The sequence below is a fragment of the Callionymus lyra genome, chromosome 1 (genome assembly GCF_982586985.1).
Source record: "Callionymus lyra chromosome 1, fCalLyr1.hap1.1, whole genome shotgun sequence".
Classification (NCBI taxonomy): domain Eukaryota; kingdom Metazoa; phylum Chordata; class Actinopteri; order Syngnathiformes; family Callionymidae; genus Callionymus; species Callionymus lyra.
The window spans coordinates 1,931,775-1,951,400 of NC_141818.1; the positions used below are offsets into that span (position 1 = coordinate 1,931,775).

Below are 19,626 nucleotides of genomic sequence, written 5' to 3' on the forward strand. Positions count from 1 at the left end.
TCTTCACAGGGTCCGGAGGAACATCCACAGCTCAGGACTTTACATCTTTCTTTTTTTGCCCACATTCCTCCTCGAGCGTCTGGGATTCTGACTCCTGTCAATATTGTTCATTTCGGAGGAGACGCGCCAGATTCTTAAAGTGTTTTTTGTAAATATTGTTTATTTTTCGGGAGTTTGGATCAAGTTTTATTTTAGGATATGACGGAGGTTTTTTCGTAAACGCCGACGAGATTTTTTTGGGCTGAGGACGCACGACAAGTGGTGTTTTCTTGTGCGTAAAATGGACTTGGAAGATCTTCCGTGGAGGATGCGAGGGAGCTAGCAGGGACCCAGACCCCCGCAGACCCTGAGGAGCCACAGAGGTGAATATTGAACACAGATCTTCAGAAACATTCAATCTAAACGAGTGAAAACCATGAGCGCATGATGTTATTCATCTATTTTTAGTGTGAATGTAACATATTCCTGTCCAAATAAATATTTTAAATATACATATCTGTTGTTATTTATGTTTTATTATAGACATTCTTATTATCTGTATATATTATATATTATATTTTGCTGTTTATTTATTTTTGGTCAAACGTTTATAATAATATTTGTAATAAATATTTGTGATATATTTAAATTGAGTGCAAATCATGTGACACATCAAAAGTGTTAAATTAATTCCTGCCGAAGTGTTTGGCCGAAAATCCAGGTGAAAACAGAGCTTTTCACTTATTAACTTGAATAACTCCTCACGTGTCTTAAAATCAACACTTGAAGTTTAGTGTTGTGAGAATTATCCTCAAACACCAACTGAATTCTAATGGAAGTGACAAAATAATCCCAATAAAACGATCAGAAACGAAGATAAGGAATCGATAACGTTGAGAATGGATCATGTTAATCTGAGATCTGATCCAAGGCATATCTTGATGTTCTTCACTGTGAAATTGTGGAACCAGTAAAGATAACTGATGAAGTGTAGCGACAGATTCGTACAGATGATGATGCACGTACAGTATTTCCCCAGACATTCTTTTGATGTTTAATCTGATGAAAGTATTTGTTCTGCTTGTTCTTGTTGAAGAAAACCTGATAAGTGCGTCATGGCCTCTGGACTGGACGGCGGTTGCTCCATGGAGCTGAGCAGCTGGAACCTCAGCAGCAATGGCGCCTCCATCCCCTGCAACAAGAGCGTCCAAAATTCCGCCCCATACTCCCCTGAGGCGACGGCGGCGTTTGCCACCGCCATCACGATCATGGTGGTCTTCACCATCGTGGGCAACATCATGGTCATCATCGCAGTGTTAACAAGCCGCTCTCTTCGAGGGCCACAGAACCTTTTCCTGGTGTCCCTCGCTGCTGCGGACATCCTCGTGGCCACGCTTATCATCCCCTTCTCTCTGGCCAACGAACTCATGGGTTACTGGTACTTCAAGTCCCTGTGGTGTGACATCTACCTGACTCTAGACGTGCTCTTCTGCACCTCCTCGATTGTGCACCTTTGCGCCATCTCTCTGGACCGCTACTTGTCCATCTCAAGAGTCACCTACGGCAGGCAGCGGACCCCAAGACGCATCAAAGCTGCCATCATCGTGGTCTGGTTCATTGCCTTCATCATCTCCCTGCCCCCCCTGCTCTCTCTGAACAAAACAGAGGCAGGGGACCTAGAGGGTTCAAGAGGACCCCAATGTCAGCTGAATGATGAGAGTTGGTACATCGTTTACTCCAGTCTTGGGTCCTTCTTTGTCCCTTGCCTCATCATGTTATTTGTCTACATAAGAATTTATCAAATTGCAAAGCAGAGGACTCGGTGCCCCCCAGGAGAACCCAGAAAAGAAGGTGTTGGCTCTGCAACCCCAAGCCAGCCATCCCGGGACAAGCACGCCAATGGAAAGGAAGAAGGAGATAGCACGCCACCATCCAATACCAGACCTCCGACCCTTGCAATTACCCCTTCCCCATCAATGGGAGACCCCCAAACCAACCAGAACCCCACCACTAACAATCTCCTTCAGCCTCCATCTGGTCCTCCTGCGGTCACCCCCGTCGCATCCGCAGTAGGCAACAAGTCGACCTCTGCCAAGACCAAAGGCAAGAAAGGAAAGCAGAAGTTTGTCAAGAAGGCAGACAACAACAACGGTGACAGCTCCAGCACGGACAGCGACCTTGAGAACAGCATCGGAGGAGGGCGTGGCAGTTCCAGTATGCCAGGATCACCTGCAGGAGGGGGGATACATTCCCCTGCTTCCGTCCACAAATACCGGGATATGCTGGCCACTACTAAAGGGGCGCGACTGATGCCGGGGCGAAAGTCCAAAACTGACAATAACCCAGGTGCTGCGAGGCGCAAAGCCATGGTCAACCGGGAGAAACGCTTCACTTTTGTCCTGGCCGTGGTCATCGGTGTCTTCGTGATATGCTGGTTTCCCTTCTTCTTCTCCTACTGCCTTCAAGCCATCTGCCCCGAAGCCTGTGCCGTCCCAGAACCCCTCTTTAAGTTCTTCTTCTGGATCGGATACTGCAACTCCTCACTCAATCCCGTCATCTACACCATTTTCAACAAAGAATTCCGAAATGCTTTCAAGAAGATCCTGTGCGGAGGAACAAAGGGCACGTTCTTCTAGCCCTCCAAAAAAAACCCTAAGAAGACAAGTCAATAATTTAGGAATTTTAAATGATGTTTTCATTAAGAATTTTCAAAGGGCTGATCTTCTGCGGAAATTCCAGCCTACAAATATAGAACTGAGAGCCATTCTTCTGCAGCCATGATAATTTCCAACCAAGACTGTAAAATCTGCGCTCAGAGCAGTGAAAGACACGAGGTGAGAGTCCCAGAATAGATGAAGGAAAATCTCGATTAAACTGTACGAACACTGGACTGGTCGAGTGTGCGGAGATTTTTGGTATAATAGTATTAAGATATGAAAGTATTTAATGTTCTTGTATTTCTACATTGAAGTGGACTTTCAGAAATGGAAAGGAAGAAACATAAAGTGACCTTAGATCCCTGCGAGCCTAAGGCCCTTTGGTTTATCAATACAGAGCACAAGGCAAACACAAGGTTAGTGGTGATTTCTTACGTCTGCAGTTTTAATTTATCCTGCTGCAGGGAAAACATGTGTTCCTTGATTTCTTATCTGAAAGCACAACAACAAGAGGCCTCTGTGGTTCTTAGATGTAAAAAGCAAACAAGATAAATAAACGCCTGACACCTTCGGCACCATGGGGAGCACGTGTTCCCCCTGAATATAGAGCATGGGTGACCCGGCGGTCCTTTGAAGGGCCCGGGTGGGGCTGGTTCTTGTTCCAACCGATCCAGAACGTACAGTTTAACCAATGAACACCAGACTGACGGTCAACTGATTCCACTCCTGAGACACCTGGTCTCCCTTTGATTGGTTGGACCAAAAACCTTTCACCCACCGTGGTCTTTTTAAGGAACACTTTGCACATCCCTGCTATAGAGGTTTTTGAAACTTTGTTGCACACGTGTGCCATATGATGGCTTTGGTTGTATACTTGTATCAAGTTGTGAAGATGGGTTTTTGTTCCTCGGGCAGCAGGACCGGAGTTACATCCTGATTTAGTTGAATCAAATCCTGGTTTGAATGAAAAGACGCCACCGTTAGGGTCAGAAACATCGTCATTCCTCACAGGTGGCGTTTCTCCTCGCATGTGTACATCTCTTATCAGGTGACGAAGAAATCCTTGTGACGCCTCGTGGAGTTTTAGCCACTCTTTGGTGCCCCCCTTTGTGGGATCATGGACCTGCGGCGGGCCACGTCAGGGTCACCCGTGGCTTGTTTGTCAGCGGCTCCTGGAACACAATGGTACCTTTTTTTTCTCCGCCGCCGTTTCCTTGACAAAGAAATGTCCGTAACTGTGAAAAGGCGTATTCACTCACTGGGACAAGGGCTGTCAGCACCAACACTTCTACTCGCTAATTGGCTAATTCTGCTGACCTGTGTGACTGTGTGTGTGTGTGTGTGTGTGTGCTTCTGTATGTGTGTGTCGTTGTTGTTTCTTTTTGAGAGCTAGTGCCTCGTCTGGCTGCTGTGAAACGCAGATTTACTGTATGAAGCGATTATTTGTCGTCATGTGACATTTCTGCTGTACAGAACCATCGAGATCGAATCTTGATGAAGAACATCCAGAGGCTCCGCAGTGACCGGTTCTCGAGGGACCAAAGAGTTTAAAGGACCACAGTCTTTGCCTGTGTGTAATTTGTCTGTTTTTTTGGGGGTTCATTTCATTCGCAACTAAGGATGGAGGATATATACGTGAACCTCGTCAGGAATATTTCCCCTAATAATTCTTTGAGCAACAGTTTTGGGCCTTTTTATTCATTCTCTTTTTTTCAATACATCATTTTTTTTTCCCACCTCCGTAATTTTTTTTTACATACGGACAAAGGATTATCATAGAGTCATGAACAATATGTAAAATAAAAATATATTTTTTACGCTTAAAGAAAAGTAGGGGTGAGAAAAGAGGTACAAAAGGTTTTGCACTTAAAACGAAATGAACTGGATGAAAAAAAAAAAAGTTTAAATTTGAAACTCAGTTTAAAAGACAAGTTTATCGTTGTGCCGTCTTTAAAACATGTATTTAAATATATATATACATATATATTTTTTTGAGTTCCTGCGATGGGAACAAACTGGAGAGAATTGAGTTCATTCAAATGTGTACGGTACTATACAGAAGAAATACTTTCTTTCTCATGAAATACAAAGTTTCATTCTTCTGATGGGAGGCAACGAGCGAAGACTGTGTTATTTATTTCAAAAGTGTTTTTTTGTTTTTCGCCCTATTTATTGTCCACTGTAGACGTGGAGCTGAAGACGAAGTGACGGGAAGGAAAACAAAAAAAAAGAAGCGCTGTACAGTTAATCTTGAACCTCCAATAAGAGCTTCGTTGAAAATGAGATTTTATTTTGAAAGAACATTTGAGTTATGTGCATAATGCATAACCTGTGATGCAACATTTGTCATCGGTGGTTTCGTCGCCGTTTACTCACAGAAGTCGTCGATTTGTGTGAAACATTTTCAGCCACAGGTCGAAAGATCAGCCGAGTTGTTTCTCGTGCGGCTGTTTTTTCACGTTGTGTTGCAGGAAATCTCAAGTACGGCTTTAAGGTAACAGGTGCTGTGTTTTCTTGACCGTGTTTCCTCCGGACTATATTTTCTGAGCGTGTTTTTCGCTCGGTCGGTTACGCCCAGAGTTTCATCTCCATCTGTCATCATCTTCAGTTTCAGAATAAAGCATTTTGGAAAAGCATCTCTTTGTTTCTGGCTTTAATGATCTTTTTTTTTTTTTTCCAACATAAATCCCATGATGCCTCGGGGCGGAGCTTTGATTGACGTTTAGATATAAATACACAATGAGTTGTATCTTTGAACATGTTGAAGCTTTCTTGTGTCTATGACCTCAGTCAGACTTTAGTTGAATTATTTAACTCAAACGTTCTCGGCCGGAGAAGAACAAGACGTTGAAAGTTTACTGTGGATCTTTTCGGGACTAATGAGTAGAAATTAGCATGTTTTTATTATTATTATTTAATTCTTGTAAACATACCAGTCTCTCTGGTGCCAAATTAACCATGTTAACTTTTTTTTTTTAAGTTTGGGATGTTTAAATTACCGTCTATATTTGTCAGATATCAGTAACAATAATGAAACATGTCAACATATAAAGTCAGTTTTGTTAACTTGCAAGAAAGAGCTTTAATATTTGTATCTAAGTACGAAGTAATTTTATTTATTTTAGCCAGTAGCACACCAACATTTATTTAAAAAGCAGTTCTATCCAGCGATAATCTTATGCTAGTAGCTAGCTACTAGCATCTTAGCCAGAGTCGTTAATACATCTAACTACTACGGATATATTGTAACCAGTGAGGCACCAATATTTACATAAAAAGCCTTTTTATTCTATGATAATCTCTTTTTTACACTTTCTTCTGAAAGCTAGCTAGCTAGCTACTAGCTTAGCTTAGCCTAATTATCTTGGCAGGAGCCGTAAATACATGTTACTACTACGGATGTGTTGAAGCAAGCGATGCACTAATATTTAGTTGAAAAAGCAGATGTATTGATTGATAATCTTCGCTAATTATGTATTTTTTTTCCTGAAAGCTAGCTACTAGCATCTTAGCCGTAGCTAGGGTTGCCAACTCCCTGAAAAATAAATAAGGGACACCTAAAACAATTTTTTAACTATTTTAACCTGAATTTAATTAGATAATACAAATAATAATATATGTTATTTATACATTTACAGATGCATATTTTCTAATGATAAAAACAAGAAAAAAAAAGTTACTATCCAAAAATGTACTTTAATACAAGATAACAAAATTAAATTATTAAAATAAATAACTTTCAAACAGAAACCTTTCCTGCTTAACTTAAAACTGTACAAATGAATATAAAACAATAAATAATAAACAGAGCATTCAGCCTGTAACTTATGAACAGCTCAACGCCACTTTATGTGGAGACACTTTATTTATTTTCCGTTTATATTTCCTCTGAGATCTTGCTGAGTCTTTGAGCTACAGAGTAAAACTCTGAGCAAGACAAGTCATAGTTGAGGCTCAACTTAATCAGTTCAGAGGAACATTTATTCCGCACATCTGTCTCCACAAACCCAGTGGAAGTGGAGATACTTTTTTATTTTATTACTGCTGTTCGCAGGTGCATCTATGTCGTCCATGTTGCGCCGCTATCAACTTTGTCAAGTAACAGTACTTCGACCAATGAGATGAGCAGATACTGTAGGTCCTGTATGACGTCCAAGGAACATTACCGTAACTTTTCGTATAAAGGGCACTGCTGTTCATTAGTACAATTGACATTTTACAGATTATTTGACGCGTCCCTTTTAAACTCAGTACGCATACTTATATTTATAAATACGGGACGGTTGCGTTTTTCGCAGGACGGTTGGCAACCCTAGCCGTAGCCGTAAATAATCTAACTACTAAGGATATATTGTGACCAGCGAGGCACAAATATTTAATTAAAAGCATTTTTATTTAGTGATGATCTTAAATAATAACACTTTCTTCTGAAAGCTTTCTAGCTAGTTGCTAGCTTAGCTTGACCTAACTATTTTAGTAGGAGCCGTAAATACATCTAATTACTATGGATATTTTGTAGATAGCGAGGCACCAATATTTAGTAAAAAGCAGTTTTATTCAATAATAATCTTAAATAATTACACTTTCTTCTGAAAGCTATCTAGCTAGCTGCTAGCTTAGCTTGGCCTAACTATCTTAGCAGGAGCCGTAAATACATCTAACTACTAAGGATATTTTGTAGACAGCGAGGCACCAATAATTAGTTAAACGCAGTTTTATTAAATAATAATCTTAAATAATTATGTTTTTTTTACTGAAACGTAGCTAGCTAGATACTAGCATCTTAGCTAGAGCTGTAAATACATCTAACTACTTCGGATATACTGTTACCAGTGAGGCACCAATATTTAATTAAAAGCATTTTTATTTAGTGATAATCTTAAATAATAACACTTTCTTCTGAAAGCTATCTAGCTAGTTGCTAGCTTAGCTTTGCCTAACTATGTTAGCAGGAGTCGTAAATACATCAAACTACTACGGATATTTTGTAGACAGCGAGGAACCAATATTTAGTAAAAAGCAGTTTTATTCAGTAATAATCTTAACTACTGCGGATATATTGTAGCCTGTGAGGCACAAATATTTAATTAAAAGGCAGATGTATTGATTGATAATATTAACAGATTAAGTTTTAGTGGCTAGCTAGCTGCTAGCATCGTAGCAGAAGCTGGAAATAAAGCTAACTACACCTGGGTCTGGGAAAAGTGTGTCACTGTGTATTTATATGGTCATCATAAGATCAAAGATCTGTTTTTTTTAATTATTATTCATTACTAGTTATAACAATTTTAATTCTAAATAAAATAATAAAGTACTAATGTTAGCATATTTAGCTTTATTTTATCAGATTCTTTTCCCTTTATGTTTTGGCTTTTCACGAGCACGAACGCCCCTAGTTAGGCTTGATTGACAGATCAGATTTGAGTATTAACAGTTTACCTGTGATCTATTAACTAGTTATAACAGTTATTCTAAAGAGTTTCAACTAAAGGTTATTAGACGAGCGCTTCTTCAGAGTAAAACTGTCGTTAGCGAGACCAGCTAACCCGGTCAAGATAATCCTATCAAGCGGGATTACAAGATCAAACCACAACCGACCAGTGTCGTCACGACAAACAAACGTTGTCTCTTCAACGAACCATAACAAGTCTCAGCGTCCGACCGAAGACAGAAAACATTCCAAACATTCCTGAACGAATTAAAAAACATACCTGAGCCTCCATCTGGAGATATAAATCCAGATTCATATTTACACATGTCCTGACCCTGGGTTTCACGTGGAGGAACTACACACGATTACACAACGCTGAGCAAACATTAGCATCGTCAACATGGACCGGCTGATGATTCGGAGGTAATGGACAAACGTTGTCATGGCGACCTGAAGACAATCGGACTGGAAGGTTCGCGTCACATTGACTCGACCACACACGTCCTGACACGTCCGCCAGGGATCGACACAAAGTTGCCAAATATCACATTTACACACACAAACACACACATATTGTCGTCCAGCACATCATGAAATATGCTGGATTTATGAACACACACACACACACACACACACACACACACACACACACTCACACAAATGTTGTGTTCGAGGTCAGCGACTCTGTCGAGGATTGTTATTGATTTATGTTGATAAGAAGTTGTGGAAGTTATCAGACTCATATACTCTATAATAGTACCTTCTCTTCTGAGCCTCAGACTCTGAACTGTCACAATGTCGAGCTGATGAATGAAATAAACACAAACTCTACAAGAAACCTGAAGTTTTCAGCTGCACGTCGAGTTTAAGAAGGTCATGAGTTCAGGAGGGTTTCTTAACTTCCCAGTAATTGATGTGTTTAGAACATGATCGTGTTCAACGAGTGTTAAAGTGGAAAAAACATAGGTGACAATTTTCTAGCATCCATCCATCCATCCATTCATCTATGCATCCATCCATCCATCCATTCATCTATGCATCCAACTATGCATCCAACTATGCATCCATCCATCCATCCATCCATCCATCCATCCATCCATCCATCCATCCATCCATCCATCCATCCATCCATCCATCCATCCATCCATCCAACTATGCATCCAACTATCCATCCATCTATTCATCCATCCATCCATTCATCCATCCAACTATCCATCCATCCATCCGTTCATCTATGCGTCCAACTATCCATCCATCCATCAATCTATGTGTCCAACTATCCATCCATCCATCAATCTATGTGTCCAACTATCCATCCATCCATCCATCCATCCATCCATCCATCCATCCATCCATCCATCCATCCATCCATCCATCCATCCATCCATCCATCCATCCATCCATCCATCCATCCATCCATCCATCCATCCATCCATCCATCCATCCATCCATCCATCCAGCCATCCATCCATCCATCCATCCATCCATCCATCCATCCATCCATCTATGCGTCCAACTATCTATCCATCCAACCATCAATCTATGCTTCCAACTATCCATCCATCCATTTATGCGTCCAACTATCCATCCATCCATTCATCTATGTGTCCAACTATACATCCAACTATCCATCCATCCATTCATCCATCCATCCATCCATCCATCCATCCATCCATCCATCCATCCATCCATTCATCCATTCATCCATTCATCCATTCATCCATTCATCCATTCATCCATTCATCCATTCATCCATTCATCCATCTGTTTCTCCATTAGTCGATCTATCCACCCATCCATTCACCCATCCATCCATCTATGCATCCAACTAGCCATCCATCCATCCATCTTTTTCTCCATCAGTTGATCCATCCATACAACTATCACACTATCCACCCACCAATCCATCCATCCATCCATTCTATGCATCCATGTATGCATCCAACTATCCATCCGTCGATTCACCTATCTATGCATCAAACTATGCATCCATCCATTGATGAGGAAGAGAAATAAGAATAAATCTTCACTGTATTCTTGTGTGGATTAATGTTGATTTAAGATACAATATCTACTGTATAATATTATATTACATTCTTGTCTCTTCTTTGTAGCGTAAAGTTGTTGCTCCACATTTCATGTTGAATTATGGTGTTTGTGTTTTTGTCAAATTAAAATATTTTCTACGCTCTGAGGTTCCTTGTAAACTGTGCAGTATCAAATGAAATTCATCCGATGTAGTGGATACAGTTCCTGGTATCATGATGTGGTTTGACGCTACTATCACGGCTGTCAGAAAAAACTTTCACAGTTTTGATTTAACTTGGAAGATGACAACAAACACACTCAAATCAACCGTCTGCAGTCTTCTGTTGACTTGATAACCTTGAAGCCGATATCATCTATTTTACTGCCTCCAGTTACAGTGAAGATTCAGCAAATGTCAAATCATTTTTTAATCTCATGTTGATCTACAATTTTAACGGTTACTGTCATGATTTGTGTCCCAGTGACCAGTGAAGTCTCAAATCAACCTGAACTTCCTAAACAGTTTTCTTACATAACATTTGTATGTGTGTGGTTGTCTGTCTATAAATTACCTATGAAGAACTGGAGACCTGTCTGGATGGATGGATGGATGGATGGATGGATGGATGGATGGATGGATGGATGGATGGATGGATGGATGGATGGATGGATGGATGGATGGATGGATGGATGGATGGATGGATGGATGGATGGATGGATGGATGGATGGATGGATGGATGGATGGATGGATGGATGGATGGATGGATGGATGGATGGATGGATGGATGGATGATGGAGGGATGGATGGATGTATAGATGGATGTATAGATGGATGTATAGATGGATGTATAGATGGATGTATAGATGATGGATGGATGATGGAAGGATGGAAGGATGGATGGATGGATGATGGAGGGATGGACGGATGGATGATGGAGGGATGGATGGATGTATAGATGGATGTATAGATGGATGGATGGATGATGGATGATGGAAGGATGGATGGATGGATGGATGGATGGATGGATGGATGGATGGATGGATGGATGGATGGATGGATGGATGGATGGATGGATGGATGGATGGATGGATGGTGAAGATCAGTTCAGAGTTCAGGACTTAGAGGTCAAGAGGTCTCATTAATCCTTCACTTCCAGAAAAGAAAAGAAAACTTTTATCTTCTTTTTTTTAACATCCAGTCAAGGTAGTGAAGCGTCTTCCTGTTTTATTCTACTTCACGTTTGTTCCTCACTCACCTCAGAACATCCAACAGATGTTTTCTGTCCTCATTGTAACCATGGTAACCACGGCAACCAAGCTCTTCAGAAATCAGTGGTGATTCATTTATGGACATATTTTCCAATTTGTATTCCATATTTGTGTGGCTGGAGTTGTTGCTACTTGAACATTATTTTCACATTAATAACGTATTGATAAAGGATTCTTTTTATTTTTTTGATAAAACATAACTATTGCATTTTTTGTAATATACACATCTGCCTTTTTCTCAAGCAGGTTTTCGTGAAATATAACACAACAAGAACACACAGGTAACTTTCTAGACAACACAACCACGACAATGTTCTCAGCTCCTCGTGAAGAATTAAAAGCTCTGTTGAGAAAATAGATCCACGATCTGAAGATGTTCGACGGTGTTCCGGTGACGAACGTTTCCATTTCCAATATCTCCGCCGTCATAACAGCAGATAGATTTCCTCCCTCCATCATTTGGCTTTTGAAAACACCCAAGAGGCAGGATGACAAATGAAAGACGGAGCCTTCACTCTGAAGTGTGCCGACGTTTATGGGCACGTTTCCTGGAAATTGGCACATTGGGCTTCGATAACAATCGCTTCAGGAAGTTTTGACTGTTTACGAGGAAGAGTGTTGGTGAGAAATGAACGGGTGACGAACTAATCTTCTCCGTGTGATTCAGCAAAGCCTTCTGGAGTTCTTCCTGAAGGACAAGAGCGTTGGCAGCAGCTCAGTGCAGGATTCAGAGGACAGTCTTTTGAGACAAACTACTGGACGAACATTTAAAGAAGACAAACTACTGGAAAAGCATTTAAAGAGGACAAACTACTGGACATTCATTGAAAGAGGACAAACTACTGGACATTTATTGAAAGAGGACAGACTACTGGACAAGCATTTGAAGAGGACAAACTACTGGCCATTATTTGAAAGATGACAAACTACTGGACATTCTTTGAAAGAGGACAAACTACTGGACAAAAATTTAAAGAAGACAAACTACTGGACATTCATTGAAAGAGGACAAACTACTGGACATTCATTGAAAGAGGACAAACTACTGTACAAGCATTTGAAGAGGACAAACTACTGGCCATTATTTGAAAGACGACAAACTACTGGACATTCATTGAAAGAGGACAAACTACTGGACAAACATTTAAAGAGGACAAACTACTGGACATTCATTGAAAGAGGACAAACTACTGGACATTCATTGAAAGAGGACAAACTACTGTACAAGCATTTGAAGAGGACAAACTACTGGACATTTATTGAAAGAGGACAAACTACTGTACAAGCATTTGAAGAGGACAAACTACTGGCCATTATTTGAAAGACGACAAACTACTGGACATTCTTTGAAAAAAGGACAAACTACTGGACATTTATTGAAAGAGGACAAACTACTGTACAAGCATTTGAAGAGGACAAACTACTGGCCATTATTTGAAAGACGACAAACTACTGGACATTCATTGAAAGAGGACAAACTACTGGACATTTATTGAAAGAGGACAAACTACTGGACATTTATTGAAAGAGGACAAACTACTGGACATTTATTGAAAGAGGACAAACTACTGGACATTCTTTGAAAAAAGGACAAACTACTGGACATTTATTGAAAGAGGACAAACTACTGGACATTCATTGAAAGAGGACAAACTACTGGACATTTATTGAAAGAGGACAAACTACTGGACATTCATTGAAAGAGGACAAACTACTGGACATTTATTGAAAGAGGACAAACTACTGGACATTTATTGAAAGAGGACAAACTACTGGACATTCTTTGAAAAAAGGACAAACTACTGGACATTTATTGAAAGAGGACAAACTACTGGACATTCATTGAAAGAGGACAAACTACTGGACATTTATTGAAAGAGGACAAACTACTGGACATTCATTGAAAGAGGACAAACTACTGGACATTCATTGAAAGAGGACAAACTACTGGCCATTATTTGAAAGACGACAAACTACTGGACATTCTTTGAAAAAAGGACAAACTACTGGACATTTATTGAAAGAGGACAAACTACTGGACATTCATTGAAAGAGGACAAACTACTGTACAAGCATTTGAAGAGGACAAACTACTGGCCATTATTTGAAAGACGACAAACTACTGGACATTCATTGAAAGAGGAAAAACTACTGGACATTCATTGAAAGAGGACAAACTACTGGACATTCATTGAAAGAGGACAAACTACTGTACAAGCATTTGAAGAGGACAAACTACTGGCCATTATTTGAAAGACGACAAACTACTGGACATTCATTGAAAGAGGACAAACTACTGGACATTTATTGAAAGAGGACAAACTACTGGACATTCATTGAAAGAGGACAAACTACTGGACAATCATTTGAAGAGGACAAACTACTGGCCATTATTTGAAAGATGACAAACTACTGGACATTCTTTGAAAGAGGACAAACTACTGGACAAACATTTGAAGAAGACAAACTACTGGACATTCATTGAAAGAGGAAAAACTACTGGACAGGCATTTGAAGAAGACAAACTACTGGACATTCATTGAAAGAGGACAAACTACTGGACAAACATTTGAAGAAGACAAACTACTGGATATTCTTTGAAAGAGGACAAACTACTAGACAAACATTTGAAGAAGACAAACTAATGGAAAAGCATTTGAAGAGGACAAACATTGAAAGAGGACAAACTACTGGACATTCATTGAAAGAGGACAAACTACTAGACAAACATTTGAAGAAGACAAACTAATGGAAAAGCATTTGAAGAGGACAAACATTGAAAGAGGACAAACTACTGGATATTCATTGAAAGAGGACAAACTACTAGACACACATTTGAAGAAGACAAACTACTGGACAAGCATTTGAAGAAGACAAACTACTGGACAAACATTTGAAGAAGACAAACTACTGGACATTCTTTGAAAGAGGACAAACTACTGGACAAACATTTGAAGAAGACAAACTACTGAAAAAGCATTTGAAGAAGACAAACTACTGGACATTCTTTGAAAGAGGACAAACTACTGGACAAACATTTGAAGAAGACAAACTACTGAAAAAGCATTTGAAGAGGGCAAACATTGAAAGAGGACAAACTACTGGACAAACATTGAAAGAAGACAAACTACTGGACAAACATTTTCTCGGTCAATAAACTTAAAGCTGTTCGTCGTGAACAAACTCACTCTGACGTTGTTCATGGATTTTTAATCACTTCCTGCCCACGTTTGGTCCCAGAAGGACTTCAGCTCATCTTGATAAATGCGTCTCATGAAGTCGATACGTTACAGTGAACGATGGAGGCGGAATTTGAACGGATGCGATCGTGGAAAAGGTAACATTTGTTTTGACCGCGAGGGATTCACGAAAACCGGACCTGAGCGCCAGACTATAAATCACATTCTTGAGACCCTCGGCTTCCGGTGTTTACGAGGAATTAATTCTTACCGTCTGACTTTTGATGGAAGTTTCTTTTTTCTCTTTGAATATTTGTTTACCTGCCGGAAACTTTCGGAAGAATACGAGTCGGAGGCGGAAATCTGAATTCCGTGATCGTCACAATAACTTTATTTTATCTACGAGCGACATTTAAAGAAACTCATAAATATGGTAATTACAGGCTTTTGTGTCGCGGCGTCAACATCGACGGACACTTTCTGCAGGTTCAAGGGAAGAATTTAAAAAATCATCAACATCCAACAATAGAATGACAGTGAATTGAATCTCAAATGAGTTTCAAAACACAACAAAATGCCCTGAAAGTTATTAACTGGTTGCCATGGAGATGTTTTTTCCGATGTGAGCACATTTCAATGTCCGCGACGACGGTGTCGATAAAGTTTGATAGTGGCTCTAGTCCAGATGCAGCCCCTTCATGCGCGGCCCCCGGAAAAATGTTGCTTCCCGACCGAGGGTCCGTCTGCTTGAAGACATGTAGGCCAGAGATTCTGAGCCATATGTGACCCAGTTCTGCACAAATGAGTCTCTGAGTCTCACTTACAAGAAAACATCTGAGGTTCAGTTTGAGAGGAGGAGAAAAAAAACTGATATTATGTTGATTATTTTTCCTTTTCAATCTTTATAAACAGAGGGTACGGAAAGTAATGAGACCCCTTTCGATTTTTCACTCGTAGTTTCATTCGCTAAAATCATTTCAGTTGATTTCTTCATTAAAGTTCACTCATCAGTTCATTTTGACAGAATAAATAGACAGAAATATAGAATTTTTTCCAAACGTATTAATAAAGGAAAACATGAAATATTACTTCATAATTGGGAATGATGCGATGTTTTCACACCTGTATTTGGGGATCCTCCGATTTATTTATATCAATAGCGCTCATGTCGTTTTAATACAATTGTATCATTTAAATCATGTACAGTTAAACAATTTTCAACTATAATTAAACAATTTTCAACTGAAATCAAACTATTTTCATCTTTAAATCAAATGCTTTCAACCAAAATCAAACTATTTTCAACTATAATCAAACAATTTTAAACTATAATCAAATCATTTTCAACTGAAATCAAACAATTTTCAACTGAAATCAAACAATTTTCATCTTTAAATCAAATGCTTTCAACTAAAATTAAAACAATTTTCAACAATCTTCAACTTAAATCAAATTATTTTTAACTATAATTAAACAATTTTCAACTGAAATCAAACTATTTTCAACTATAATTAAACAATTTTCAACTATAATCAAACAATTTTCAACTATAATTAAACAATTTTCAACTAAAATCAAAGAATTTTCAACTAAAATTAAACAATTTTCAACTATAATCAAACAATTTTCAACTGAAATCAAACTATTTTCAACTAAAATTAAACAATTTTCAACTAAAATCAAACAATTTTCAACTATAATTAAACAATTTTCAACTATAATCAAACTATTTTCAACTGAAATCAAACTATTTTCAACTAAAATTAAACAATTTTCAACTATAATCAAAGAATTTTCAACTAAAATCAAAGAATTTTCAACTATAATCAAACAATTTTCAACTATAATTAAACAATTTTCAACTATAATTAAACAATTTTCAACTGAAATCAAACAATTTTCATCTTTAAATCAAATGCTTTCAACTAAAATGAAAACAATTTTCAAATTAAATCAAATTATTTTCAACTATAATCAAACAATTTTCAACTGAAATCAAATTATTTTCAACTAAAATCAAACTATTTTCAACTAAAATTAAAACAATTTTCAAACTAAATCAAATTATTTTCAACTATAATTAAACAATTTTCAACTATAATCAAACCATTTTCAACAATTGTGTGTGTATACATGTGGAATCAAACAGTTTAAATCAGTGCGGGAGGAAACCGGAGTGCTCTAAGTAAACCCACACAAACGCAGCTCGAACTCAAAAGTTCGCCTCAAGCTGGAAGCGAACCTACAACCTTCATGCTGTTCATTTGAAACGAGTTTAGATTCTTGTACGTTTCATAGAGATGTTGAAGTTTAAACAGAGAAGTTCTCGAGTCACTTCGACCCACAGACGTTTGAAGTTTGAAACACGTGGAGAATAAAGCGAGGAAGTCGCGTCAGTTTTTGACACATGTTCTACCATGAAAGCGTCGACAGAAGCTCTTGGAAGCGACGACGACGGTAAAACTGGCTGCAATTTTCTCTCATTTTCCTCTCGTGGCTGAAGTTTAATCTTCTGAGCTGAGAAGAAAAGAGCGAATCTTGGTCGAGTACAGTCTCGTCTAAGGAGTCCTTCGACTGTGGAGACGTGAAGGAAGACGTTCTTATTACAAATCATCAAAACTCAATTAAGTCGGTTTCGCCCGTGGTCGCGCTCGCCATCGCGGCGGAGCGTTATTGAGCAGGACGGCGAGAAGATTGACGTGATTATCTCTCGTCAGATGAGAAGCGTCGCTCTGACCCGCGACCGGAGAATCACTTTATTGAAGAACCCGAGTGTGTTGTGGCAGCGAGTCCCAGGAAGGTGTGAACACGTTTCTTCACGCTCAGATAAAAGGTAGAACAAACAAATGTATCTGAAAGAAAACATGTTAAAAACCTTCATTATTATATGTTGATAACGAAACATTGATTGGTAGCCAGTATTTATACATCTTTTTACTTTGAAGGTTGACTTGTATGGCCTCTAACTGCTGCTGCTCACACAACCCTTGACTCTTAAATCAGTTCAATTTGTTTTTATAGTAACAAATACATTTTTTTCACTTTTATGATACATTTAAAGTCGCATTGACAGAATAAAACTCTATGAAAAACTGTCAGTAAGAAAAAACTTTCAATTATTTTCTAAATTTTACTTGGATACAAGTAAGAGCAACACAGAGCATGTCTGTCTGAATTATTTTTGAAGCGCAGAGCGGTTAGTTCGCTGTTATATCTTCTTAACAGTTTCACAATAAAATATGTTAAAAACCTTCTTTATTCCTCCAATAATATGTTGATAACGAAACATGATTTGATTGGTCGCCCGGATTTACATATTTTTACTTTAAAGGTTGACTTGTATGGTCTCTAACTGCTGCTGCTCACACAACCATTGACTCTTAAATCAGTTCAATTTGTTTTTATAGTAACACATACATTTTTTTCACTTTTATGATACATTTAAAGTCGCATTGACAGAATAAAACTCTATGAAAAACTGCCAGTAAGAAAAAACTTTCAATTATTTTCTAAATTTTACTTGTATAGAAGTGAGAACAACACAGAGTTTACATGTCTGTCTGAAATCTTTTTAAAGTGCAGAGCTGTTAGTTCGCTGTTATATCTTCGTAACAGTTTCACAGGAAAATATGTTAAAATCCTTCTTAATTCCTGCAAAAATATGTTGATAACGAAACATGATTTGATTGGTCGCCCGGATTAATACATCTTTCGTAGTCGTTAGAACTTCTTAGGAAGAAGGTTGTAGAAAACTCTTAATGGTTCGTAGATGTGAGTTTGTGTATGAAAATGTTGTGTGTCTCTGTGTGTCCAGCGACAGACTGTAAAGAGTGTCCGCCGCCTGTCGCCCGTAGTAGCTGGGACAGGCAAGTTAAAAAAAACAAAAGATAAAACAATTGAAGATGAGAAAAAGACAAGTTAGTTATTTAAGGGACATATTTAGAAAATTAGATTCTATCAAAACATTTAAAAAAAAAACAAAAAAAAAAACAAGTCATGAAAAGTTCAAACAAGTACAAAAAATGGTTTTAAACCTTTCCACGTTTTCCACAATCTTTCTCGCACATTCTGGCTTCAATCCTAGTTATGGATCTTAATTCTTGAATGATGGCAGTTTTTAAAAAAATTGATTATAAAGTAAGTTAGTTTAATAAGGTAAGTATAAAATGAGACCCTTGGCACAGGTATGCGCTCCCTCAGTGCTTTTTACAAATTCAGTGGCAGCGTCCTTATTAAGTCGAGCCGCAATTCCAGCTCCGCACCGACTGACGGATAAAGGTTCACAGAGTTCGGACTCAAATTTGTAAAAGATTTGATTCGACAACTCAACAACTCAAAATAAACCAAAATGCTTTTTTGCTTTTCCGGGTTCCCTCACGCAGCCCCAGCACTCCTGGCTCGCTGCTGTATAATTCATGGGTTCATCCACAGTAATCAGCGCAGCATAAATCACGCCCGGAACCTTCCGCGATACCTTGAGGAGAGTTTCTGACGGGTTTGAGCAGCACGAGTACGAGTTTCACAACAGTTAGAAACCATGTTCTTGTCACAGGAAGTCGTGGATTAGCGTAAATCCATCTTCACTTTCGGTCATTCTGGGGTCGGATTGATTGATTCAAGCAGATTTTGGATGACGAGCTCGTAATAAAGTAATGTTTACTTCCTGCACAGACTGACCAAAGACAGCAAAATGATCTTTCAAACGTTCTCAGCCTGGACTGTATGAAAGCAAACGTCATGCTGTGATGTTGACTCACTTTTTGCTTAGTAATGTCTGGAGCATCAACTCAAACTAAATGATCATTTATTCAAAACTCGTTCACTTCAAAGCTCCAAACATGAGGTTGTTTTTTTAACCGAAGTTGGTTAGTTCATCTGAGTGTCCATCTGGATACAGGAAGCATTTGAAGAATTTGTCAGACACTTAAACAACTTCCAGCTGTTTTTCTTCGCACTTAATCTGTTCTTTGTGGTATCGAATTTATTTACTTAAAGAACTGAAAACAGATCTTGTTTAAAGTCACAATTTTTACTTGTATACAAGTGAGAACAACACAGAGTTTACATGTCTGTCTGAAATGT

General features: G+C 38.7%; 1 protein-coding gene across 1 annotated transcript; it reads left to right on the plus strand.

Annotated features, from left to right (window-relative positions):
• Nucleotides 1-5,588, plus strand: adra2b (adrenoceptor alpha 2B). Its single transcript, XM_087787774.1, has 2 exons — nucleotides 1-362; nucleotides 1,076-5,588. Exon 2 carries the CDS (start codon nucleotides 1,095-1,097, stop codon nucleotides 2,613-2,615), a length of 1,521 nt encoding a protein of 506 aa, XP_087643900.1. The 5' UTR covers nucleotides 1-362; nucleotides 1,076-1,094; the 3' UTR covers nucleotides 2,616-5,588.
• Nucleotides 5,589-19,626: the final 14,038 nt, after the last annotated feature.

What these genes read in the sequence shown, in the direction of transcription:
- adra2b (XM_087787774.1), top strand. Translation starts at nt 1,095, where the DNA reads ATGGCCTCTGGACTGGACGGCGGTTGCTCCATGGAGCTGAGCAGCTGG.